Source organism: Myotis nattereri (genome assembly GCF_964212035.1).
Source record: "Myotis nattereri genome assembly, chromosome: 5".
In the NCBI taxonomy this organism is placed as follows: domain Eukaryota; kingdom Metazoa; phylum Chordata; class Mammalia; order Chiroptera; family Vespertilionidae; genus Myotis; species Myotis nattereri.
Window position 1 is genome coordinate 4,780,127 of NC_138080.1, and position 25,247 is coordinate 4,805,373.

Here is a 25,247-nt window from a genome sequence, read left to right on the forward strand (position 1 = left end):
AAAGCTTTTTTTCTTTTTTTGCTATATCTACCTGTGGGGAGAAAACAGTGAAAGAATGTTGTTAAAGAGCTTGCATTTTGTTGCATCTTCTACACTGCCCAGGAAAAAAAGTTAAGGTATAACTGTGACATGGTTATCATATCATCTGAATAAAGTTTTGCATTCCAAGATTACCATTTTTTAAATTAATTTTAGTTGTGATACTTAATTTTGAAAATGTAAGTATCACTGGAAGGAAAATGTAAGATTTTTAGATGTATGAGTAGAGGTGTGGGTTACAAAAATGTTGTTGAGAAAAACTGGTCTCTCCATATCCAGCAGCTCATCTGTTTATTGCAGGTCTTCCCTACAGGTTTAGCTATTGACCACTGTATCAAAGTCAGACTGTTTAAACTTGCTCCTCTCTGCCCCTGTGGCTGTACCCGGGCCCTCATTTTCAATAGACTTGCTACATACCTGAAATCCTCAACTCCAATCGCACTATGACCTTAGCTCTTAGCTTTCTGGTGCAGTTAAAAACACTCGTTATACCAGCTACCGTTCGATCAACTTCTAATTGTTTTCCTTCCCAATTTATCAGATACTTGCTAGCCTTACTTACTATCCTACTGAGCCTGGACCTTGTGATTGGTCTTGGCGTGAAGAACTGGTTCATGTTATGGTCTAGACCAGGGCTTCTCAACCTCAGCCCTGTTGACACATTTTGAGTGAGCTAATTTTTTGGTGGTGGGGAGAAGGTTGTGCATTGTAGGCTACTTAAGAGTCTCTAGATTCTACCTACTAGATGTAAGTAGCACCACTCCACCAGCTGTGACAACAGATTTCTCCAGACATTGCAGGATGAGATGTCAGGGGAGGGGAGTGCACGATCGTCCCTAGTTGAGAACTACTGTTCTAGATGCAGGGAAACTGGTCATATCCATAGACTAGCCTCACTTAGGCCCTAGAGCCAGTGCCTGGCATAGTTGTTCAAGTGTTCACTGGAAGAACAGCCTCACCTAGCTGGACCCTTACTAAATGTAGTCTCAACATCAGTAGGTTAATTGATAGGACCCAGACTTCTCCCAGCTCTTGGTGTGAAGATGGCAGGGTCAGCAAGCCTTTTATAAACATTAGCGCTGCTTATGTCACTGACACTTGGGAGAACAGGACAGTGACAAAGCAGTATATGAAATCAAGATCTAGAAACGATTAGTAAAAAGCAATTACTTTAGCTACTCAGTTTCAGCAAGGCCACAGGGCAGTCTTTTGTTTTTTAAGTATTATGCAGACCTAATACAGGAGACCGGAGCCTGTCTACTCTTGTCAGAGTGTGGGTGGCCCTGTGTTGGTACATATGAATATCAGTCCCTAAAGTACTTCCTTAAAAGCTAAGACTCCCCTGCCATTGGTCATCAACCTCTGGCCACTATGCCATGCCTCCTGAAACTTTCATAGGACCTATAATTTCCTTGCTATTTTCCACCCCAATCCTTGACCCCCTCTGAAAGTTATCCTATAACAGTGAAGTTATTACAAATATGTATGGACTAATAAAATAAGATTACAAAGAGGGCGAGGCAGGCTTACTAGTCCTCTATACTAGATCTAAAAGGACTTTCTGCACTGATGGATGTGTTCTAAATCTATGCTGTCCAATACAGCAGGTACCACTAGCTATATATGACTTTTGAGCTCTTGAAATGTGGCTAGTGCAACTCAGGAACTAAATTTTCAATTGTGTTTAATTTTAATTGATTTTAAATAGTTATACTTGGCTGATGGCTAAAGTAGGTTGAATTCTGCTCCTTCCTAGGGTCCTAAAGAGTAATAGCAAGTCCAAAGAAAAGATGAAAATAAGCCAATAAAACGAGTACAATTTATTTACCCAATCAGGAGAGAAAGGCTGTAAGATGATATTTTTAAGCATATAAGGAGAACATATTTAAGAGAAGGCTTTCTTGTATTTTCAAAAAAATCTAACCAAAATGGCCATGAGCCAGTTTCACTAATAGGGGATATGACAGGGTTTTAGTAGAAATTAGCTTAAAAAAAAAATTGTATTAACCCCTTCACCAAAAAAGCTGGGAGGCTGGGTCGTCAAAAAAGGAAAAGTATAAATGAGGTTTTATTTGGTGCCTGATGTAGGGCAAAACCTAGTATTAAGCAGGTAAGTGAGTTCTTCCCTTTCTCATTTCACAGCAACTCCTGACAGAGGATGGTAAGGAAGTCTTGGAGTCCTAGAAGGGAAAGCAGTTGGTGCTGACAGTATTAATGAGAAAAGCGAGAGGTGTGGGAAGAACAGGGCTATGGAGACCATGAGAGATGATGGTGGTGATATATTACACTTTTTTAAAAAAATATTTCTATTGATTTTAGAGAGGAAGGGAGAGAGGTAGATAGAAACATCAATAATGAGAGAGAACCATTGATTGGCTGCCTCCTGCACGCCCCTGACTGGAGATCGAGCCTGCAACCCAGGCATGTGCCCCCAGCCAGAATCAAACCCAGGACCCCTCAGTCCAAAGGTCGACGCTCTATCCACTGAACAAAACTGGCTGGGGCCATATATTACAATTTTAATGACAGTTCTGGCCCACAAACCAGAGAGTCCTCAGAGGTACGGTATAAGAACTCTGTGCTTGGGGAAATGGCTCATTTCTGCATGTGAGAAACACAGGAGGAGAAGTAACAGGCTCCTGTTATCAGGAGACCTGCAAAGAGGAAGGAAATGGCCTGTAAGTTAGTACTTTTCTCCCCCTCCCAAAGGGGGAAAATGGACATCTCAGGGATTTGTATTAAAGAACAGGAAGGCTTGCCCAGCCTGCATGGCTCAGTGGCTGAGCATCCACCTATGAACCAGGAGGTCACAGTTCAATTCCCAGTCAGGGCACATGGCCAGGTTGAGGGCTCAATCCCAAGTTGGGTGCATGCAGGAGGCAGCCAATCAATGATTTTCTCTCATCACTTATGTTTCTTCCTCTCGCCCTCTCCCTTCCTCTCTGAAATTAATAAAAGTATATTAAACACACACAGGAACTCTCATTCCTCCACAGCTATCTGAGGTTCAAACTTAGGCCTTCCTGACTTTTTCCTCATCCTAATGTACTTGGATCCAGAGTTGGTCTGAGGCTTCTGGCTGACAATTCCACTTGGCACCAAGATGGGCCCAGAAATACAAAGTGGGATCCATGTGGCCTGGAAGAGGCTCCCTGGAGGTCACATAACCCTTTTTTGTCTGCCATTTCCTAGGCACACAGAATCCCCTCTCCCCCTACAGCAAAGGATGGAATTTCTCAGCAGGCTTGGCTGAGAAACCCAAGTGTGAACAGGAAATACTGTCTCTTCAGCCCTCTTACCTTGTGGTAAGCTAACCAGCTTCAAGGTTCCATCTCAACACATTCTCCTGACCCTGGTTCATATGAAATTCTCTTCCTAGTAATAAAATCAGAAAAGGCACCTTGGGTCACAACTTTTATTTCTCCCTACCACCTAATGCTGCTTTAAATCCTTTAACAAAGCCAAGAGCTTGCCTTCTCCCTGCATTTCTTATAGTCCTGCCTGGACCAGGCCTACCTCCACAGCTTCTGACTCTGCACATCAGCTAAAGCACCCAAGGCCTAGGGCAGTGATGGCGAACCTTTTGAGCTTGGCGTGTCAGCATTTTGAAAAACCCTAACTTAACTCTGGTGCCGTGTCACATATAGAAATTTTTTGATATTTGCAACCATAGTAAAACAAAGACTTATGTTTTTGATATTTATTTTATATATTTAAATGCCATTTAACAAAGAAAAATCAACCAAAAAAATGAGTTCGCGTGTCACCTCTGACACGTGTCAGGTTCGCCATCACTGGCCTAGGGAATCCCTCAGTCCCTCTCTCAGGAAGACCCAACAGAATGACTTAGGACCTGCTTCAGGGGGACTGTTAGATGTCAGATTTCTGCCTAAGATGGACACTGAGTCTTTATCAAGAGAAAAAAAAAGGCATGTGATTTCTTGTAAGTTCTGTTCCCAGAATTGATTAAATGCCACACCTCCACTTCTTACTAGAATGGACAGAACCTATAATTATACCCCCATGTTTCCTTGTCAGCAACATTTTTTAGCTAATTCTATAGGCCTCAGTCATTAAATAATTTTTATGTACATTCCAGTACTAAACTCTGGAGTGAAGGTAGCATAGGGAGAAGAGAAATGGATTGGAAGAGAGATTCAACCCCTCCCTCATAAGGCCTTTGGTAAGTCCTCAGTCCCTCCCTTCATAGGTCTCAGGATCCTCCTAGACCCTCCTGTCCAGCTTCAGAACTCCTTCCTTGTATCTAGTCTTACTTCAACCTAGCTGCACTGTGACAACAAATGCCTTTTAGAAAACTCAAGTCTAGGCAGGAGAGGGATGAGAATCCTAAAAAGAAGTCCTTTGATTTCAGGACAAAATCTACTTCCTTAGCACCACCTCTGGTTTCATTCTCTCCTCCCTTTCCTCTTGAAACCATCTCTCCCAAGCTTGCACGCCTCTTCCCTGTGCAGATCCTGTTTCCTGAACACCCTCCCTCACATTAGCCACTTGCCCTTTCCTAAGTCTGAGGCTGGCCACCAAGATTAGACTCTTCCACATGCCAAACCCTCTAGCTGGTGCTGGGAATGCAACATGGGAGCAGAAACAGACCAGGCCCTGTCCTCAGAGTATGCAGACAAGAGCCCCCAGGGACTCAGCAGCAAATGGAGCTGAGTGCTATGAAGGCCCAGCACACTATGAGGGCACGAAACAAAGGAGCCTGACTGAGAGCTCAGTGTCAGGAAGTCCACAGCACTTTCCTGACGTGGCAACCTGAGCTGAGACCTTAAAGCAGCTTAGGTTTAACTCAGAAAAGTGAGGTGGGATACGGTGGGCCTTCGTTTCCTCAGCTCCCACCTACAAGAGCACTCACCTGCGCATTCAAGGGAAAACCTGTTTCACCTGAATGCTGGCAGAAAGGGAATGAAGGTCTCTGCTCCTGGGAGAAGGAATCATGGGCCTCTGGCAAGAAGTCCAAGGGGCTCTTTCCAGTTAGGCGGGTCCTGTGGGCTCCCCTCCAGAGAAGGAATGTTGAGACAGCCTTCCTTAGAAGAACCTCTCCAATCTCCTCTTGGGATTCTCACCTTGTGTGGAATGGAGAAGACGCCTATAGGGACAAGAGAGGGGGAAGCCCAGGGCTTCTAACAAGTGGGTGAGACCCAGTTGAATTCCCAGCGAGGATTGGTGGGGCTGAGCCCAGCCCAAAAGAGTTCTGCCTAAAAGTGTTCAGGGGTGGGGGAGGCTCTGAATACAGTTGGAATTTTCCCCAAAGGCCAGGTAGGTCCTCCAGCAGGCTTCCACCTCGGGGTGGCTAGAGTAAAGATGTTCTGGATGAGGTACACACTGGAGGCACAGCTGATTTTCAGATACATCCCACGGCTGAGGGACGTCACCCCACTGGAAGGAGCTCAGCTCAGCTCTCTTTGAGGATGACGAGTGACTCCAAAGATCCTGGTTGAGGGGAGTGAGGAGTCCAGGTGAGCCCTTGAACTGGGCGAGATGGGGGCCCGGTAAGCCTAGCAGGGAGCCACAGAGCTCCTGAGGGAAGCAGGTGTGGGTGGAGTTTAACTCCAGCTGAATCTGACCTGGAAAGGATGCTCCACCCGTCTGCACTCCTAGCCATACCCACAGTGGTCTCCAGGATCGGGGAGACACCTCCCTTGGCTCAAGACTGTCCCTCCGGGGCACTGTGGCCGGCATCTCCCCCAAGGGAGGAGACCAGGCAGTGGCTGGAGGAAGACTCCAGAGCCCAAACCCTCCGGCTCTAGTTGTCTGCCAAGTCCACTATATTCCATTCCTCCCTCTCCTCCACGGCATCGCCAGCTTGGACTTGGGGTGCTCCAGGGCAAAGTCCAAAGTCCCTCTGAGACCCCTAGAGGGGACACTGCCAGAACACCTCACGGAGCAAGGGAGCCATGTGGGAAGAGGCCGCAGGCCTGCGGGAGGTGAACGGCATCTACTGTGGTCAGTCCGGGAGGAGCCGGAAGTAGGGGCGAGCCTGGGAACTGCCTGCCTCTGGAAAGGGGCCTGCGGTGCATGAGGGGGGACCGGGGGCTCCTGCACACCTGGGCCCTGGCCCTCCCTCAGGGATGCCGATCCCACAGGGGCTCCCTGGGCTGTTCAAAGACCAGATGAGGTTTCTCAAGGGGAAAATACAATGCGACTGACTGCTGATGTCCCTGGAAGTGGAGGCAGGAGGTGGGGGAGCGCGTGCCCTGAGAGCGTAGAAGACCAACAGCCGGGGCAGCCCTGGCGCAGCCAGCGACTCGCCCAGACACACGGAGTCCCCGCCTGAGCGGGCACCGCGGGGCTGGTCGGGGGGTGACGGCGGGGCGGGGGCCTAGCGCCGCGTTAGGAACGTTAAGGGCGGGGGTGCAGGTGGCCACCGGGATGAATCCAGCTGCGGAGGTGCCTCAGGACAGAGCCCTGAGGAGGGCGGGCGTGCAGCGATCCGTGCTCCCAGGAGGCATCGCGGCCCCTCCGTCCGCGCGGCCCCGCCCCGGCTGCTGTCGCCGCCCGCGCCTCCCTCCCGCCCTCCTTCCCCAGGGCCCTCCGGCAGGGTCGCCAAGGGGCTTCCCCGAGGCTGGGCCCCCCCCCCCTCCGCCTCATTTCCAGCGTCTTCTCCTCCCGTCTACCCTCCTCCCACTGGAGCATCCTTCCCCCACGGCCACTGGGTCTGTCCCACGTCTCCTGCCTTTCTCCAGTCGGCCCCAATATCCCGTCCCCCGGCCCCTCTAACCCCCAAAACGGTCCCGCCTCCCCAAGACCTAAACCAGGGCCGGTCCCCAGGGGCGCTCACGGAGAAGGCGGGGCGTCACTCCGCCGGCACCTGGGCCTTTACCCTCCACACACCCCGCCCCGCAGGCCCGGGCCCGAGTCCATCACAGAAAAGCAGATACTGGGTCCAACCCTCCCTTTATTTTACCCGGAGGATACGGCGGCCTCCTGCCGAGGGCCCCGGGAAAGGAGGGCGGGGCCAGAGCCCTGGCCGGGCGGGTCAGCAGGTCAATCGGAGCGCCAGCCGGTGCCCCGAGCGGCGAGTTCCACTCCCGGCCCGGCACGCGCCCGGCGGCCGACCAGGTCCCGGCCGGAGGCAGCCAGGGACACGGATGGATCTCTCTCTCTCTCTCCCTCCCCCGCGTCCTCTCTAGAAACCAGTAAACACATCCTCAGGGGAGGCTTTGAAAAGATCAGCGCTGCGGGCGCTGCCGGCGCCGTCTCTGCGGGGGACGTGCAGCCGTGGGCCCCCGGGCGCCGCAGGCAGCCAGGCGGCCCGTGAGCTGCTCACCTCCCTGCGGCCGGGCCCCGGACATCAGCACCCGGAGGCCTGCCTCTCGGACCCGCCCGGTTCTGCCGGCGCCCGGTTTCCCGTCACCCCGGCTTCCGCTCTGGACGCGCTCTCGCCGGAGCCCGAACCCTCCCGCACGCGGCGAGTCTCCCCGGAAGCTCAGACGTAAATCCCTCGGGAAGAGCCGCCCCTGCGCGTGGAAACCTCTCGGGGTTTCCTAGTCCCGGGCACCGTCCATGTCAACAATCTGACGCCGCGGGTTCGCACTGCGACCCCCACAGGAAGCTCCGCCAGCGGGGCCACCGCCGGGCGCGCGGCCCGGAGCCCGAGTCCTCGGGGCGATGCCGGCTCGCCCCCCTTCCGCTCCGCAGGATCCACGGCCCCATCGCGTCCGAGGGGCGTTTTGAAACAGGGTGGTCTTGGCTTCAGAATATTTATGCACGTTACCAAGTTACGCTGTGTGGGCTGTTGTCACCTCACCTCGCTCTACACTCTCCATGGCGCCGCCATCTTGCGCGGCATTGAATCATGGGGGCCGCCATTTTGCGAAAGAGGGCGGGTGTTTCCGGTTCCGGCGGGGGATGTTCTCTCTTTTCCTCGCGGGGCGGCGGCGGAGGTGGTTGCGCTGCTGCTCTCTCTGAAGTATCCAGGGCCATCCTCGTCGCTGCGGCGACCCCCGCACCCGCCGCCGCCATGACTGAGCAGATGACCCTCCGTGGCACCCTCAAGGGCCACAATGGATGGGTGACCCAGATCGCCACCACCCCCCAGTTCCCGGACATGATCCTGTCCGCCTCTCGAGGTACGAGCTGAGATGCGGGGCGGGGGATTGGAGGGTAAGAGAGTGTGTCCCTGTCGCGTGGCTGGGCCCGTGGCACGCGGCCGGGAACGGGGTGGAAGGGCCGCGCGGACTGGGCCCCGGCCTCGGCCGGGAGGCAGACGTGGAGACGGGTCAGCCAGCGGCCGCCGGGAGGCTTGCAGGACTGGGCGCTCTTTGATTTCTCGCCCGCCTCCCCGCAGGTGTGCTGCAGCGGGTCGGGCGGGGCGGTGATGACACCAACATGCCATCTGAGTGCCCGTGCTGAGAACCAGAGGCTGTTTCTGAGCTGCCGCCCGGCCCCTGCCAGGTGGGACGCGGGTGGGCACCGAGGGCGCCGCGCGGGGCTAGTCCCCGGCCGGCCCGAGCCCGCCCTCGGTGCCTTCGGGCTTCTGCTCCGGAAGCTTCCTGGGCCTTGGGTTCGCGCCCACCCGCCCCGAAAGATGAGCTGAGAGGTGACTGACCGCGTGGTGCTCAGTCGGGAAGCTTCGGTGCGCGGGTCCCGGGGAGGCAGCCGCCAGGAGCGAGGGGAGCGGCTCGCCTGGCGGCACCGCAGGCAGCCCGCGGCTAGTCTTCCCGCTCCCGAGCGGCCGGTTCTGCATCGGTCGTCAGATGAGGCCGGAATGGGTGTTGAGCTGGCCTCGGTGTCAGGAGAGAGCGCCCTCATCTCCGGTGAGGTTAGGCACTGCTTGGCCCACTTGGTTCTGGAACAGCGGGCCACTTGGCCTTGGCCGGGCCTGTGTTGGGGCCTGCGGTTCCCCTCCCCACCTGCCCTTCATTGGTTAGATTGCGGACCCGCCGAGGACCAGGGGCGTCCCGATCGTCCATAGGCGAGCAAGTGGCCATGAGGCTACTCACTGGGCTTCCTCTCCTGTCTGACCTGCCCTTAGACAAGACCATCATCATGTGGAAGCTGACCAGGGATGAGACCAACTACGGCATCCCCCAGCGTGCCCTGCGGGGTCACTCCCATTTCGTGAGTGACGTGGTCATCTCCTCGGATGGCCAGTTTGCCCTCTCTGGCTCCTGGGACGGAACCCTTCGCCTCTGGGATCTCACAACGCAAGTAGCTGCTCACTTCGCTCTGGGGGGGGCGGGTTCCCCGGGCCATCCGGTCCCTTGTGGGAACTGAGTCCAGAGAGCACCTGGAGAGGGGAGTGGGGTGCTGGCGCTCTCCTTGTTGCTTTGCGTTTGTTGCACAGAAGTGCCGAGGAGTGGTCTTCCAGATACTGCCATTGAGGCAGCAAGAGTTTGACCAGGTTCTGCCTTGGGAACATAATGGAGGGTCCTGGTGATGACAGGCGACATGGTCAGCCAACCCCGTGTGGGAGTGAGGACATGTCCTGCAATTCTGAAGGGAATCCTCTGGCGCATTCTTAGCTGAGGGCCGGTGTGTGCAGACCCACGTCGGGGCTGTCTGAGGAAACGCAGCTCCGCTGGGGCAGGACCCGGCCGGGGAAGCGTCTCCCTGGAAGGAGGCTCGCAGTGACCAGGCCCTTCCTCTCAGGGGCACTACCACGCGCCGATTCGTAGGCCACACCAAGGACGTGCTGAGCGTGGCCTTCTCCTCTGACAACCGGCAGATTGTCTCTGGCTCCCGAGATAAAACCATCAAGTTGTGGAACACTCTGGGTGTATGCAAATACACCGTCCAGGTAAAGTGACGACGCGCGTTAGGGTGCTCTCCCACCCTCTGAACCTGGGCCTTATGTGGTGATCTCGGGCTTCATCTGCCGAAGGTGTCATTGATCTCGAAGGTTTGGGCTTGGAAGTGTGAAAGCAGATTGTCATCATAACTAAGGGGTGGGGTCAAGAGTGTCGTGGACAGGATGGTTTTCCCTAATTCCCTTGTCATCTGTAGGATGAGAGCCACTCGGAGTGGGTGTCTTGTGTGCGCTTCTCACCCAACAGCAGCAATCCCATCATCGTGTCCTGTGGCTGGGACAAGCTGGTCAAGGTGAGCTTGGAGCCAGGGTGTAGGGTCTCAGCCAGCTGGAATGTGTTCCCCCTCTCTCCCAGATGGTCATGCACTCCAACTTGTCCCTCAGTTTACGTTTTTTCTTGCTAGTTGATCTAAAGGAACCAATTGATGGGCCTAAGTCTCTTATGAGGCAACAGAGCATTTGTTACCTGTTTTCATCCTAATTGTCCACAAGTGGCCAGGACCTTTTTTTGGTTACTGATCAAATAACAAATGACCACCAGATCCAGGAATGCTTTGAAACGAGCTTTAAAGGCCCTTAATGTTTGGCTAGAGCTCTTCTAACTATTGACAGCTCCAGAGCCAAGTTCTTTATCTCTGACCACCACCACCCCAAATTTAGGTATGGAACCTGGCAAACTGCAAGCTGAAGACCAATCACATCGGCCACACGGGGTACCTGAACACTGTGACTGTCTCTCCAGATGGGTCCCTCTGTGCTTCTGGAGGCAAGGTACTTGGGCCAGGAGTCTCCTACGCAATGGGTACACCGTTTAGAAAGAGTGCTTGACAACAAGAGCAATCTGAGAATAAATGTTTCCAAAGATTGCTTTCTGACGATGAGATCTTTAAGGCATACTATACTGTTCAAAAGAAAACAAATGTCTTCTATTATACATCTGGTTTCTTTTGAAGCTATTGATGACATTAGGATCTCATTTAACATACAGTGGTTTGATTTAGATGACAGGCTCTTGGTAGGTTTGGTGAGTGAGGTGGTGCATTAAAGGAAAGGTGTAGAGGTAAATATTGGCTACTTCAATCATTTGTTTTGGGGAAGTTTAAGGTACGGGGGTGGGGTAGATAAGACAACCTTGAGACAGCTGGGGTTAACGTCTGGAAGAGGTCACATTGCCCTGACTCAGCTTTGCTCTCTCCCAGGATGGCCAGGCCATGCTGTGGGACCTCAACGAAGGCAAGCATCTCTATACACTTGATGGTGGGGACATCATCAACGCCCTGTGCTTCAGCCCCAATCGTTATTGGCTCTGTGCTGCCACTGGCCCCAGCATCAAGATCTGGGTGAGTATGGGCTGCAGTTGAGGACAGGTACCTAGCTGTCCCCTAAGCCATGGCAACATTGTGATTTCCTGAACAACTGCTGTCAGGGTGTCAGTGGAGGCCCAGAAAAAGCTAGTTAAAACTTGCTGGGTTTGGGGTTTGCAGGGATTCAGTCTTTGCCTACTTAAAGGAATGGCCAGATAGAGCAGCTTATTCAACCGCAGCACAGTTGGCACTGGCGTCTGAATGTTTGCCGGAGGGGTGGAGTGGTCCTGTTATTTCAGGTTGTTTAGCAGCAAACCTGGTCTTCAGTCACCAGTAAGTGCCTGTAGCAAACTCCCTTAGTGACAACCAGAAACGTCCCTAGGCATTGCCAGGTGGGAGTGGCAAAAATACCCTCTGTTGAGATAGTAATCTCAACAGATATGAGGGGACTGCTGTTTCCAGGTTTTTTGGTGTTTTTTAGTATCAGTGGCATTAAAGTGCAGGGTTGCCTTAACTCCGTTTTGTTCCTTCCCCAGGACTTGGAGGGTAAGATCATTGTAGATGAATTGAAGCAAGAAGTTATCAGTACCAGCAGCAAGGCAGAGCCACCCCAGTGTACCTCTCTGGCCTGGTCTGCTGATGGCCAGGTAAGTGGGTGTGCCGCTTGGAGGGAGATTGTGGTCTAGAGGAGCAGTCACCAACCATGGTCTGAGGTCCCAAAGGTTGGCAACCAGTAGTCTAGTCTAGAGGGTAGTGATTACCTGCTTTCAGTTCAGTTTAATTTGACCAATTTACAGGCATATTAGTCCTTACTTACCAGCTGTTGCTTCCTCTAGGAATAGGAATAATCGCTCATAATCATGTCGTTAGAAGAGTGGGGATCTTACAGGCCATCTTTCTTCATTAATGGGACTAGAGTTTCATGACCCTGATGTATCACTCCATTCTCCTTTGCAGACTCTCTTTGCTGGCTACACAGACAACCTGGTGCGAGTGTGGCAGGTGACCATCGGCACGCGCTAGAAATACATGGCAGAGCTTTAGTAATAAAATGGTGTTCTGGCTTGTAGAAAGCGTCTTTCTCTGATTAGGAAAAACTGCTTCCCATTTTTATATTGGCAGGCTGGAAGCACAGGCCAAGTAAACAAGGCTTTGGGGAAGAGGGAGAAGTCAGACTATGTTAGGTACCCTCATTCATAATGTCCTATTTCAGATAGACCCTCGATGCTTTTTAATGTTTTTATTGATTTGAGACAGAGAGAAAACCCATCTGCCTCCCACATGCCCCTACTAGGGATTGAGCCTGCAACCTGGGCAAGTACCCTGATTGGGAATTGAATCTGCAACCTCTGGGTGCATGAGATAAGGCTCAACCAGCTGAGCCGCTCCACCAGCCAGGACCAGGTCCAACTCTCTTTAACACACACACACAAAGAATATAGCAGAGGTGCATTTTGTTACTCTTCCAAAGGGAAGATTAGAACACTTTCTGGAACTGGTTAAGGCTAATGTAGTCTACATCATATTAGGTCTTTTGTTAACACATTTCGTACCGCTCAGGAGTTTTCTCGTGTTTCACGCGCCATCTGTTAAGGACCACTCATGAGTGTTCTCATTTTTCACGCCCATGGAAAAAGGAGCGAATCTAGATACTTATGTAAATTTTGTTTGGTCCCTCTTCATAGAGGAAAATGTTTTACACAGTACCATATGCTAAAAAAGTACTAGGAACTTTGTTTGTTTTTGTAAATAAAAATGTTATAATTGAAAAACAACACCTAAAGTGCATCATGATGATTTAAATAACGTGCAGTTTGCCCAAAAATGTACGGTCCCTGGCGTATGTCTTAGAGATTTCTATGCGGTACACAATGTGTTAAGATGGAGACTTTCTTTTTTAATTATTAAAGGCAAGTCAACTAAACCAAAAGAACTACCTAAATCCTTTTCACTCCTTACATACTGGAGATTTAATATATACAGTGGTCTGGAATTCATAACCACAGAGCTGGCTAAATTACAAACAGCTATTGAAGTAGCCCATATATATACACACATACTAGAGGCCTGGTGCACTAATTTGCACACAGGTAGGGTCCCTCAGGGAGGCCTGTGGGGATCTGGCTGAAACCCACAGTCTAACACCGCCTGCAGCTCCTACCTGCCATTCCTGCTCTTCCCGGCCCCACTACAGCAGTGCTTGCCAGCTCTGCGCCTGGCATCGGTGCCGCACCAGCACAGCCAAGGGCAAACCTGAGTGGGGCGGCTGAAAGGCTTAAAAAAGACAAGAATGAAAGCTGGGTCTCAATGGGATGCTGCTGCTTTAAGGGATAATGATGCCCACAAGTCGTGTGTTTGTTTATAGCACAGTGGTTCTCAACCTTGGCTGCACATGAATCACCTGGGAATCTTTTTAAAATCTTGATTTCTGGGCCTCATCCTCCGGAAATTCTGCTTCTTTGTTACTAATGTTGTGACCCTATCCCATAACAAAGAAACAATTTCTGGAGGATGAGGCCCAGAAATCAAGATTTTAAAGATTCCCAGGTGATTCTAATGTGCAGCCAAGGTTGAGAACCACTGTTCCAGTGGGTTTCGATCCTACTCAACTACATGCACCTGAACTCTATCAAGCCTACATCACTCAGGGACATGGGGCCACATGTTCAGACCATAGGTTCAAGCTTACAATTATAGCTGTTGGCTATAATTGTGCTGGGAGGGCTCTGCTCTCCAAGCTGGGACTTGCACGTGACCATGGGAGGACTGCCCTCTCATTAGTCCAAGGCTTGAACCTGTCCAAACACTGTAGCCGCTCCCCCACAGGCATCCTTCCGAGGGGAGTGGCCTATGGGATTGGGTCAAAACTGGCTCTCCAACATCCCAAGGGGTCCCAGATTGTGAGAGGGTGCAGGCCAGGCTGAGGGACGTCACTGGTGCATGATCCATTGGGGCGGGAGAGGGACTAGGGACAATGGGAGGGCTCCAGGGTGTGTCTAGCCTCTGTCTTGACCAGTTCCAATTTGATGACCCCAGCAGCAGCAAACTAACCTACCAGTCAGCCTCTACCGGCCAGGGGTGGGCAAACTTTTTGACTCGAGGGCCACAATGGGTTCTTAAACTGGACTGGAGGGCCGAAACAAAAGCATGGATGGAGTGTTTATGTGAACTAATATAAATTCAAAGTAAACATAAAAGGGTACAGTCTGCCGAAACCGGTTTGGCTCAGTGGATAGAGCGTCGGCCTGCGGACTGAGGGGTCCCGGGTTCGATTCCGGTCAGGGGCATGTACCTGGGCTGCGGGCACATCTCCAGTGGGAGATGTGCAGGAGGCGGCTGGTCGATGTTTCTCTCTCATCGATGTTTCTAACTCTCTATCTCTCTCCCTTCCTCTCTGTAAAAAAATCAATAAAATATAAAAAAAAAAAAAAAAAAAGGGTACAGTCTTTTTTTCAATAGTTTTATTCATTTCAAACGGGCCGTAGTTTGCCCACGGCTGATCTACCCTCTGGTGGTCAGTGCATGCCATGAGTGGTTGAGCAGCCTTAGCATATCATTAGCATATTAGGCTTTGATTGAACAGTTGACCAGACACTTCAAATATTAGGCTCTAATAGGACACCCTCCAGTTCCTCCTCAGCTAATAGTAATGATCTCTGGCTTTATCTCCAACTTTGAGATTTCTAGATATGGTCACTTGTACTTTGGAAATGTGCCTGAGCCATGGGTGTGGAAATTCTTAGGGAAGCACAGTCCTAAAGCATCAGAGTAGTAGGAGATAGCAATCAGCAAATGATCTTCAAGTAGTCTGAAGAGTGCCAATAAAGGAGGTAGGCTATACAAATGGAGGGTAGGATTTATATCCCACTCTCGAAGCAGGATCTCATGCCTAGTACTAACCAGATGTGACAAGTGCACAAGGCAGAGGAAAAGCTCAACCATTTCATTTAGTGGAGGGACTGGCTGTAGAAGAAATGAAATGGCTTCTAAGTTACATCCTTGGTTTCTGCTCATCTCAAGGAATGGACTTCACAAAAGAAGCAAATAAAACTTTTTTTTTTATTTCCACAACCCACTTCCCTTTCCTCCAGGAACATAAATTGACCTGGGCCATCAAAGCACAGGACAAAAGCTGATAAATGACACAAGGCAAAGGGTTATTAGAAAAATAGATTATACCCAAGGCTCTCCTAGGGACTTAAACCCTGCTCCCCATCAGAGCTCAACAAATAAAACTGAAGACATGAGAGGATGGAAACATGAAACTCCACTGAACAAAGGGGAAAGGTGTCTGGCAGTGAAAAGGGTAGGGTGTGGTTTGCTGGGGAAAGGGGTGAGAAAATAATTTACTGGGGGGGATATAATGTATGTGGTTTCGATCATGTCAACAACTCCGGATCTCACTGAAACTAAATTCTGGCCAGTCTGTGGAGGTAGAAATTGGGATAGAAGAAAGTTTGGAATCCTTCCTTTCCCAGAGGAGATGGTTATTATCCAGCTCTACCTTTTGCCCAGCCTGCCTCCCCTCAAAAAACCTCCAAATTCCATAGCTATAACTTTCATCAGAAAGTGGAATTGGAATGGGGAGAGTCATGAGTCCTGCCCAAATCCTCCAGCCTGGGAACTGGTATGAAGGTTGAAGAGAAGGGATGGGTAGAGGGAAGTTAAAATTAAACATTCCCCCGCCTCTACTCAAACTCAGTCCCTGGGTGGACAGGAAGGGAAGACTAGGCAGCTGTTATCAGGGACCCATGCAGGTGAGGCAGAGCTGGAGGCCAGAAAGTTCCTTAGGCTCCTACAGGGAAAATCGGGGTCAAGGAAGAGCAGGAAACAATGCAGAAAATTTTGGGAGCCTTTAGCCCCAAAACTTGGGCCACCCTCCACCACCACCCGCCCCGCCAGTGCTGACCAGAGGGGCCCCAGCGGGTGGTAGGCTGATCAAGGGCACAGCTTGATGCGGGTACCCTTGGAGAACACCCGGAAGAAAGGGAAGACACGCTCGCCCAGAAAGGCAGCCGAGAAGGTGTGCACGTGGGCCAGAGTCTCTGCGTTGTAGAAGCCCAGGCGCCCAGCCTCGTAGTCCAGGTACACGCCAAAGCGCCGGGGTCTCTCACTTGGGCTCAGCAGGGTCTGCTCCGTGGAGCTCTGTGCCTGGTAGCGTTTGCCGTTGGTGCCCACACACCACACTTCCCTCTGGAGCAGGGGCTGCGGGGGTAGGTGGAGGCGGCGGCGGCGGTGGTGATGGCGTGACGAAGAACTGGCATCCCCGATGCCCACAGAGGAACCCCCGGAGCCCACCTTCTCCCTATGACGACTTGATTCTCGGGCGGCACCCACGGCCCAGCCCCGCCGCCCGCCCACCTCTACCTCCCAGTAGTGCCGGCCAGAGCGGAAGCCCTGGGCCCCCAGTACGCAGCAGTCGGCCGAGAAGCACTTGGAATGGTCAGCAACCTCCTGCCGCCGTTCTGCCAGGCGGACCCCCCGGCGATCAGGAGACAGCATCAGGGCCGGGTGAGCCGTGTCAGGGTCCAGTGTCAGGTCCACTTGTGGGAAGAGGACAAATTCACCAGGGATGGGCCCACTGTTGCCCACCAGCAGCCAACTCCAAGGTGCAGCCTTTCCTAACGCCCTCCCCCACTCACCTTCCAGACCCCCAGCTGTCCTTCGGATCCCACCCCTTCCTACAGGCAGGATCAGGTTCCTATGGGTTCTCTTCCTACTCTTGTTTCCAGGACACTGGGCAGGTCTTCCCTCTGGCCCTGGCTCTTCCTGCCGGCCTCCCCCCAGCACCTACCTGAGCTCGGACAGCAGCCTTGGTTTGAAGCCCCAGGGGGCCTACCTGTAGCCTGCTCCATCTCAGCCCCCAATCTTCCCTCCAGAACCTAATCTCAGGTCTGTGAAGGTAAAGGCAAAGGAAGGTCGCACAGGTGACCTCCCTACCTCGAGCAGCCTGACAGAACATCCGGCTCATTTTCCTCACGATGGCGTCTGTCAGGAAGTCATGGCTATGGGGTTGACACGGGTCAGGGGACCAGATCTCTGGGGGCTGCAGCTGTATCTCTTCACACCTGGAGGAAGGGGACCAGGCAGGGGGTGGGACCATGGTATTCCCAGGGGAAGGAGAGGAGGAAAGGGGCAGGATAGCCAAAGAGGCAGGGATGGGGAACCAGGTGCCACTAGGTCACAAAGGATAGGGTGAGAACACACCTATTGAAAGTCTCCTTGATGTCCTGGGAATAAGAAACACAAAGGAGAGGGAGAAAGAAAGAGAATCAGCTGTGCAGGGATGGCCACTTCTCCCTGCTTGATTCCAGCCGTGCCTTCACTAACCACGCACCCATCTCAGTCATCCTGTGCCTCAGCACACCTAACTCATCTCACCCTGCTGAGCCTAGACATAGAATGTTCAACCTCAGTAAACTCATCTTCACAGTATGAAAAACTCTTTCCTCCACACTCATTTAAAACCCTCCTCCTCCAACTGAACCTCCTTTATTTTCATTAGGTATAATCACACACACACCACATTTTACAATAACTCCTGTCTTCAGCCTCAAAAGACCTTTGGGTCTTCAGGAGAAATCCCTGTGGATTCATCCCAGTAAGAAAAGGCTGCTATGGACAGGTGTTAAACAGGGTGCTGGGGAGCAGACAGGGAAGTGGACCCCGCTCACCTTGAGCAGCCGCAGGCCCCCCTGCTGGCTCCGTTCCTGGGCTTCGTTCAGCAGGCGGCTCAGCTGGGCAGCCTGCTCAGCCAGGAGACTGGCCGCTGCTCCCGCCCGGCCCAGCTGGGCTTCGTGCATCTCTCGAAGGCGCCGCTCCAGCCCGGCCTGCTCTTCAGCCAGAAACCTTGTCAGCCGTCCAAACTCTGAGGCCACAGCTGCCAGCTCTGACTTCATCTGGCTCTGGGATGATGCAAAGGGGATGGTGGATACCACCTCAACACACAGAAACATAAACCTCCAATTTGGCAACTGCTGCCCCTCAATCCAAGGCAAAGGCCCTAAACCCCAACTGGAAAGAGGCACCTGTCCCCTTTCCCACGCCCAGCCTTACCAGGCATCACTCCCAGCACCCTGGGCCAAAACTCACCCGCCTCTGCCTGCAATACTTCTCTCTACCTTAGCTACCTAACTTGACTCATTTTAGGTCTAAGTTTTACTATTCCCTAAGAGAAGCCTTCCCTCCCCTCCATATCTATATCAGGACTACCCCCTTAAATATCAGTATGGCATATCTCTCAATTAGAAACATTATGTTTACATTGGAGTACCCTTTAACATCCTTTTCCCTCACTGCACCGTAAACTGTTTGCTACAGGATCCTTGGACCCTGGCATAGTGCCAGCCATGGAATGGGTGCTTGGTAAGAACTTCTGAAATGAATAAATTAAAAATTCAGGAATCAAGATAGGAAGTTAGGGTCCTGGATATATCACTAGTGACCTTTGGAAATTTACTCAATTTTAGATCAGAAATAGGCAAACTTTCTGTAAAGGGCCAGATAATATTTTATACTTTAAAGACGAGGCAAAATCAAGGATATTAATATGTAGGTACTTCTATTATAATAAGAGAAAATGTCTGTCCACTCCCACCCCATTAACCTGAGCTGGGCAATCCCAGATGGTAGACAGGCTTTTTGCCCATGTATCATCAGCTGGAGATATTCCTGGGACCAAGAGTGACAGGCCAGAACGGGGAGGAAAGTCCTGACTGGCCAAGTGGGTGAAGTGAACAGTTAGTTTCTCTGCCCAGTGACACTCAGATTCTTACACCTTCTCTGCACGCCAGGAGCCAAGTCTCCACTTGAGCAAGAAGCTGGAGGCAAGACCAACTCCCAGACCCAGATTCCACCACTCAGTGCAAGGCAGCCACCAACAGCGGAGTCCCTAAAGTGTAGGTGGCAACAAGCACAGACAGGCCCCGCACCGGCCAGGGTGGCAGGCACAGAAGAGATGGATGGGGTTGGAGGTCCAACAGGAGGGATGTCCCAGACCTGGTATCTGAAGCTCAGCATCAGGCCATTCCAGTGCCTGAGGGGTGGGAATCGGGGGGGAAATATCTAAAATACTCCTTGGGGAGAGGTGAGAAATGATGAAAAAAGGCTGAGAAACTGGACCAGAGGATGTTGGGTTCTGCAATCCTAACATTCACGAATTCATCCCCTCCACTGGCCCCCTCTCATGCTCAGGGCTGCTCTGCCCACTCCCTGCCATCTATCCTGGGATCTGGGGCTTCTGACGGCTGCTTTATGCATTTTGGCTTGCCTCCTTCTGCCCTCTGCTATCCAGTGTGCTGGGCACAGCGTGGTGGGACAATGGCTCTGGAGTTAAGTGTCCGGAGTGGTAAGCCTGCTCTGTGGCCTTGAGCCAGACACCCAATCTCTCCAAGCCAGGCTTCTCTCCCCATTTTGGAATCTGGGAATGTATATACCTCCTCACCCTCTAAGGCCCCTCTCTCCTCAGGACGCTGAGGGCGTCTACCCCTCCCCCAGGCTTGGCTGCCCCTCTTCAGATCTAGTCACCACTTGTGCCAGTGGGCAGCCATCCTCCCTGCCCTGACCACAGAGCCAGTCGGCCCTAAGGACATTCACCCACCTTCAGCTCTGTCACCCGCCTCTCCTCCTTGGCTTTCATCTTCTGCACAGCCTCCAGGTGCTTCCTTAGAGGTTCCACATGCCCCTGCAGTTTGGCCTGAGGGAACAGCAAGAGGAAGGCTAATGGCCTGGGCGGGGAGAAGCATCTGCTCTTCCCATCCTCCCTGCAGTGGGTTGGGCCTCAAAGCCTGATCCCCATCACAGTTACCAAATGAGCATCATACTCCCATCCTCCTCTTCCTTCTCTTCCGATGATGGCAAAGGCTCCAACCCTCCACCTGCACTCATGTCCACAGCCCTGGGTGCGTTTCCTAAAGGTAGGATCCTGACTGGAGAGCCCCACTCGCAGGTGGAGTGTGCCTGGTTGAGCACCTCACCACACACAGTCCTCCCATATGAATGTTCCTGCCTGTGGTCCTGTCCCCTCATAAGCAATCTTCCTCATAACTTTCATCTCTAAGTACTTTTCTGATTATTTTCACGTGACAAAAATCCATCAGTTGTTCACCACCACTTGCAAAATATGAGGCTCTAACTGCCCCTGCATTTCCAGCCTCCCCTCCTGTACCTGCCCTTCTGCAGTCTCTTAGTTTTAGCCATCTCTCGTCTTTTTCTGGATGCTAATACTTCCCAGGCACTGCCATCATTACAAGTGTACCTGCCTTCCCCAGGACAGAGGGGCTCTTAGGGACAGGGTGGCCACTTTCATTCCTGTTTCTCCCGGTCCATCTGCTTTCTCTCCCACTCAATCACTTGCTGAATGAAAAACAAAAGCCCGCTCCTCCTAAACACTGAACCTTCACAGCAAACATGCACTCCAGCTCTGCGTTCCAATCATTTGCAGCAGTCTTTTTCTTTAAAGTGCTGACAGAGAGACCAAAATGGGTGAGATTAGCCCAAACTATTTATTTCCTTTTTTATGTCTTCTGCATTTATCCCTCCTTTTCCTTGAGGGGTAACACAGGGCAGAAAAGCTCAAGCCTAGACTCCAATCTGATCCTAAATGCAGCCAAGTGTCCTGAAGCAAGCCATGATTCCAGTTTGCTCATCTTAAAATGGGAATTGGGAATAACAGAACCTACCCCTTGGGCAGTATGCTTAGCACAGTGTCTGGTATATACAACAGATCAGTAAATGTTACCTAGTATTCCCTACGTAGGCCTTAAGCTGCCAATAAAAACCTGACAATGACCCTTGAACTACAGACGTTACTGACTCAGGGTACAAAAGGCCGTTCTTGTTGGGTTGTTTTGTTTTTTTAATATACTTTTATTGATTTCAGAGAGGAAGGGAGAGGGAAACAGAGATAGAAACATCAATGATGAGAATCATTGATCAGCTGCCTCCTGCACACTCCACTGGGGATAGAGCTCGAAACCTGGGCATGTGCCCTGACCGGGAATTGAACTGTGACCTCCTAGTTCACAGGTTGATGCTCAACCACTGAGCCATGCCAGCCAGGCCAAAAAGCCATAGTTACACAGGTAAGTGGTTGCAGACAAAAATTATGTAATAAGATTACAATCGACCCATAACATGAAAACAGCAGAAACTACACAAAATTTTGCCTTTTGATATCACTTTCCACTTTTCTCCAGTAGTGTCAATAATTTCAACTCTATTAATACAGAATTTATGATGCTTAAATTTTCCACTTAATATTTTTCCTAAATTGTTGACAAAAAATTCATAAGCAGAAATCCAAATAGAGTACTATGTAAGAAAAATCTTCAAGGACCTTTAACTTTTCTGGAGCTTTATTTATACAGCATTTGTATATTACAACCTACTCAATAAAGAAATATTTCTACAAAACAACACAGTGCCAAGCTAGTGCCAGTCAGTGTACGTATCTAAACAAAACAAACTCCTTGTCTGCAAAACAGCCTATAACTTAGAAAGGGAATCACTCAAATTAGTTCTATATAATAAAACTCATGTATTGACATTTGCTGGTCAGTTACTGTAAGATTATTTGGGTCTATGTGACCTCCCCACATGGCAGAGCCTACTGGAGCGGAATTCAATAGACGTGGTTAACACAAATTAAAATCCAGTTTCAGAAACTCTTCAGAAGTCCTGCCAGGGGAGTGTGAAAAAGGGGTGGAATGCTCATGGATATTCCACCCTGGGATCCAGCGAACAAAGCTGGCTACACATTGTTTGATGGGAGAATTAACTAGGAACTGAGGGGATATAAAAAGGAAGAACAAAAGGAGCTGGCAACTTCCCCGAAGACTGCACGCCCACAAGGCAGGTGCCATTACTAACGCAGTGAGTCCCACCGCAGGCTGGGCTTCCTGAAGGTACTCTCCCATCACAGACTCAGAACCTCTAGTGGTGAAGTCCATTCTACTTCTGAAAACCTCCACTAGTAACGTGGCCCATCAGCCAGGCTTGACCATCACTGTGGGGAAGGAACGGTTAACCTGTCATGCAGGGATACTGGTTTGTCGTAGCTGTACCACTTATAGCTGAGAAGCTCTAGGCTCATTATTCTAAAATCGGGGCAATGATAATACCTAAACGAGGTTACCCTAGGAATCAGGAGATATGAAAACACAAGTCATAAAACGAGAAAGCTCTGTGCCAATCACATAGAAGCTACCTGCTCCTCTTCCCGGTCACACCCAGGCCTCCTCTAAGTAGTGATATTTGTGCCGGCTGTCCCACAGCCAAATCACCTTTACCGATGTCCAAAAAGAGTCAGGATCAAAAGTAGGGGGCAAGATATTAAGCAAAATACAATCAAACTCCAAGATGAAGCTGTATGTCAGAAAAGTCAAACAAACCGATATCCAAATAGTAGTGACCTTGTTAACAGGGTAGACCGGGGTGTGTGTGTGGGGGGGGGGGGGTGGAGGGGGGGGGGAGGGTGGAATGGGGGTAGGGGCGGGGGAGTAGGTCATAACCAAGTCCATCACTTACTAGCAGCTGTGTGGCCCTGTGTATATTACTTAAATCTCTCTGACTCTGTTTCCCGATCTGTAAAATGGGAATAGAAACCATATCAAACTCACAGGGCTGTTTTGAGTTTTCAATGAGCCAGTCCATGAAAAGTGCTTAGTATAGGGCCTGGAGTACACAGTGTATGTTCAGTAAATATTAACTTTTAGTCCTGGAGAAAATAAAGTTCAGAGACATGCAGGAAGGTAAAAGCCTCTCCCCAGGGGCCTGTCACCTGCACGCCTACACTGAGGGCCAGGGGAAGTGTGGACGCGCAGTGGCTTTTCCTGGAGACACAGCCCAGTGACATGGCATCACCAGCCTTGCCCAATTTCCTGAGAAAGCCAGTCCTCCCTGGCCTCCCCTGGGTCTGCTGTCTGTGCACAGACTCCTTCCCCCTAAGCCTGGGGCCAACGGTGTTTACGGTGGAGAATCACCTTGCGGTGAAGAGATTCTTGCGGGGGGGACCTTTCCTTTTCCCAGCTCCTTCCTTCCTCGCCGCCCCCGCTGAACCCCTCTTGGGCTCCCCTCACCTTGTACTCCTGCACCACCTCCTCCAGCGGCACCACGCTGTGCTGCTTGTGGCTCCTGGACTCCCGGCACACCACGCAGATGGCCTCCTCGTCCACCTCGCAGAAGAGCTTCAGGGCCTCCTGGTGCTTGGGGCAGACGCCCTGCTCGCCCCCGCGGCCGCCGCGGCCCGGCGCGGGGTGCATCTGGCGGATCACCTGGACCATGTTGGCCAGCTGCAGGTTGGGGCGGAAGCTCCTGCGCGGGAAGCTCTTCCGGCACTGCGGGCAGGTGAAGCAGCGCCGCGGGGGCGCCGGGGGCAGCGACGTGACGGGGTCCAGCTCCTCTTCCTCCTCCAGCACCTCCTCCTCGTCCTCCTCGTCCTCCGCCCCCAGGTCCTCCTCCATGTCCAAGTAGTAGTCCAGGACCTCCTCCTCCTCCTCCTCCCACACGTAGTCCATGTTGTCCCAGTCGGACCCGCCCAGGCCCCCGGTCCAGAACACTCCTTCCTCCTCCTCCTCGACCTCCTCCTCCAGGTCGCCCTCGTAGTCGTCATCCCTCATGGGGGTGTCCCAGCCGCCGCCGGCCCCCACAGCCTCCACTTCCTCCTCGTCCCCCCCGTTCTCCTCCTCCTCCTCCCGGTCTAACTCGTCCCGGTCCTCCTCATCCTCCCCTCCCCACAGCTGGGTCACACACACGCGGCAGAAGTTGTGCCCGCAGCCGATGGACACGGGGTCCGTGAAGTAATCCAGGCAGATGGCGCACACCGCCTCCTCCTGCAGGGTCTGCACGGGGTTGGGTGCCATGGCAACGGCAGCCATCTTAGTGTCCACTCAGCCAGGGTAAAAGGTAGGGGGTCGGGGGGGGTCTTCCCTCTCAGACGCCCTGACGACCCGGCCCCACCCCCAGCCCTGCCTCTCCACACCTCGCCTCAGGCGCAGGTAGAGAACTGTCCTCCCGACAACCCGCCCTCCACACAGGTCCCTTCGCCCAGACGACAAGCGTATCTCCGCCACGGGAGAGAACACAGGGGAACGCTGGCGCCCAGCACCTCAGGTGGCCCTGAGTGCAAATCTGCCCCCAACGCTCTCCGGGCCTCCTCATAAACCCCCGCCCCGCCTCACTTCCTGGCTCCGCCCCCTCACTTCCGTTCTCCCTCCCAACACTTCCGGTACCTACAAGCCACCCAGCGAACGAGTTCCTTCCGCGATCGCGCAACGCCCCCTTCCCGCCCCGGCGCGGGCGACAGGAAGCGACGAGGAGACGCTCTAGCATCCACTCGGGAAGAGGGCGGCAGGGCTAGGACGACGGAGGCCCGCATCTCGGTGGTGCGGGGGCGGGAGCAACGCAGACGAAGTAGAAAGACCGGCCACTCCCAGCCCCCGCCCCTGAGGAGAAATGTCGGGAGACAATGCAATCCTGCGCGGCCGTCCGCTGTCGGTGCTGTGACCGCGTCGGCCCGGCGCCATCCTACCGGCCGGGCACCAAAGATTGCAGCCAGCACTCCTCACAGCTGCTGCCGGAAGCAGAGGGGCGGGCCCCGGGGAGCGTCCTACAGGACTTCCGGCCCTTCTAGGCCGAGGACTCCGGCGTGTGAGGACTCGAGCGCCCCTCGGCGACCGCCCCGGGGCGGGGCCTGAGGACGCGCGGTGGGTGGGGCCGGAGACTCTCCCCGCCTCGCACTCGGGCGGCATCCCCGCCCCCGCGATAGAACGGCCGCCCGGTCGCTTCGCATTTAATATCAGCGGCACGTTCCTGACTGCACGGCCGGACAGGGACAGAGTGGCAAGTCGTTCATGCACATGCGCATGGGGGACGCTCGGACTGTAAAAAGGCGGGCTCTCCAAGCGGCTTTTTCTGTTTTGAGAGAAAGAGGACGTTTATGAAAGCTGGGGACAGTGAGACAAGGAAGGGCTCGGTCAGGAGGAGCAGCAAGCGCTCTGCTCCGGCTTCTAGCAAAGTTATGGGAAATAGGTGGCCGAGGCGGGCGCTGCCGGCTCTCTGCAGTCAAGGAAAAGGGGGCCTCGCGGCGGGTTCAGGGGCGAGCCCGGCGCCCCGCTCCCCTGCCTGCAAGTCTGGTC

General features: G+C 52.6%; 2 protein-coding genes across 3 annotated transcripts; one reads left to right on the top strand and one right to left on the bottom strand.

Annotated features, from left to right (window-relative positions):
• Positions 1–7,900: 7,900 nt before the first annotated feature.
• On the top strand, positions 7,901–12,185 carry RACK1 (receptor for activated C kinase 1). The gene is made up of 8 exons (XM_081091918.1): positions 7,901–8,129; positions 9,035–9,206; positions 9,652–9,799; positions 10,006–10,101; positions 10,469–10,579; positions 11,008–11,148; positions 11,649–11,759; positions 12,070–12,185. Exons 1-8 carry the CDS (start codon positions 8,021–8,023, stop codon positions 12,133–12,135), a joined length of 954 nt encoding a protein of 317 aa, XP_080948044.1. The 5' UTR covers positions 7,901–8,020; the 3' UTR covers positions 12,136–12,185.
• A 2,967-nt stretch (positions 12,186–15,152) lies between these two features.
• Positions 15,153–24,693, bottom strand: TRIM41 (tripartite motif containing 41). Of its 2 annotated transcripts, XM_081091916.1 has the most exons (6): positions 23,190–24,693; positions 19,712–19,807; positions 17,787–18,017; positions 17,320–17,342; positions 17,053–17,180; positions 15,153–16,655 (listed from the first exon to the last, which is right to left on the bottom strand). In XM_081091916.1, exons 1-6 carry the CDS (start codon positions 23,985–23,987, stop codon positions 16,051–16,053), a joined length of 1,881 nt encoding a protein of 626 aa, XP_080948042.1. In that variant the 5' UTR covers positions 23,988–24,693; the 3' UTR covers positions 15,153–16,050. The 2 variants fall into 2 exon arrangements, with proteins under 2 accessions (XP_080948042.1, XP_080948043.1); XM_081091917.1 differs by lacking the exon at positions 19,712–19,807 and having other exon boundaries at positions 23,190–24,282.
• Between the last annotated feature and the right edge of the window lie 554 nt (positions 24,694–25,247).

What these genes read in the sequence shown, in the direction of transcription:
- RACK1 (XM_081091918.1), top strand. Translation starts at nt 8,021, where the DNA reads ATGACTGAGCAGATGACCCTCCGTGGCACCCTCAAGGGCCACAATGGA. An exon ending in TCTGTGCTTCTGGAGGCAAG is followed by an intron (nt 10,580 to 11,007) that starts GTACTTGGGCCA and finishes GCTCTCTCCCAG; the next exon opens with GATGGCCAGGCCATGCTGTG. An exon ending in GCCCCAGCATCAAGATCTGG is followed by an intron (nt 11,149 to 11,648) that starts GTGAGTATGGGC and finishes TTCCTTCCCCAG; the next exon opens with GACTTGGAGGGTAAGATCAT.
- TRIM41 (XM_081091916.1), bottom strand. Translation starts at nt 23,987, where the DNA reads ATGGCTGCCGTTGCCATGGCACCCAACCCCGTGCAGACCCTGCAGGAG. An exon ending in ATCAAGGAGACTTTCAATAG is followed by an intron (nt 17,181 to 17,319) that starts GTGTGTTCTCAC and finishes CCCTTCCTCCAG; the next exon opens with GTGTGAAGAGATACAGCTGC. An exon ending in GTTCTGTCAGGCTGCTCGAG is followed by an intron (nt 16,656 to 17,052) that starts GTAGGGAGGTCA and finishes TCTTCCCACAAG; the next exon opens with TGGACCTGACACTGGACCCT.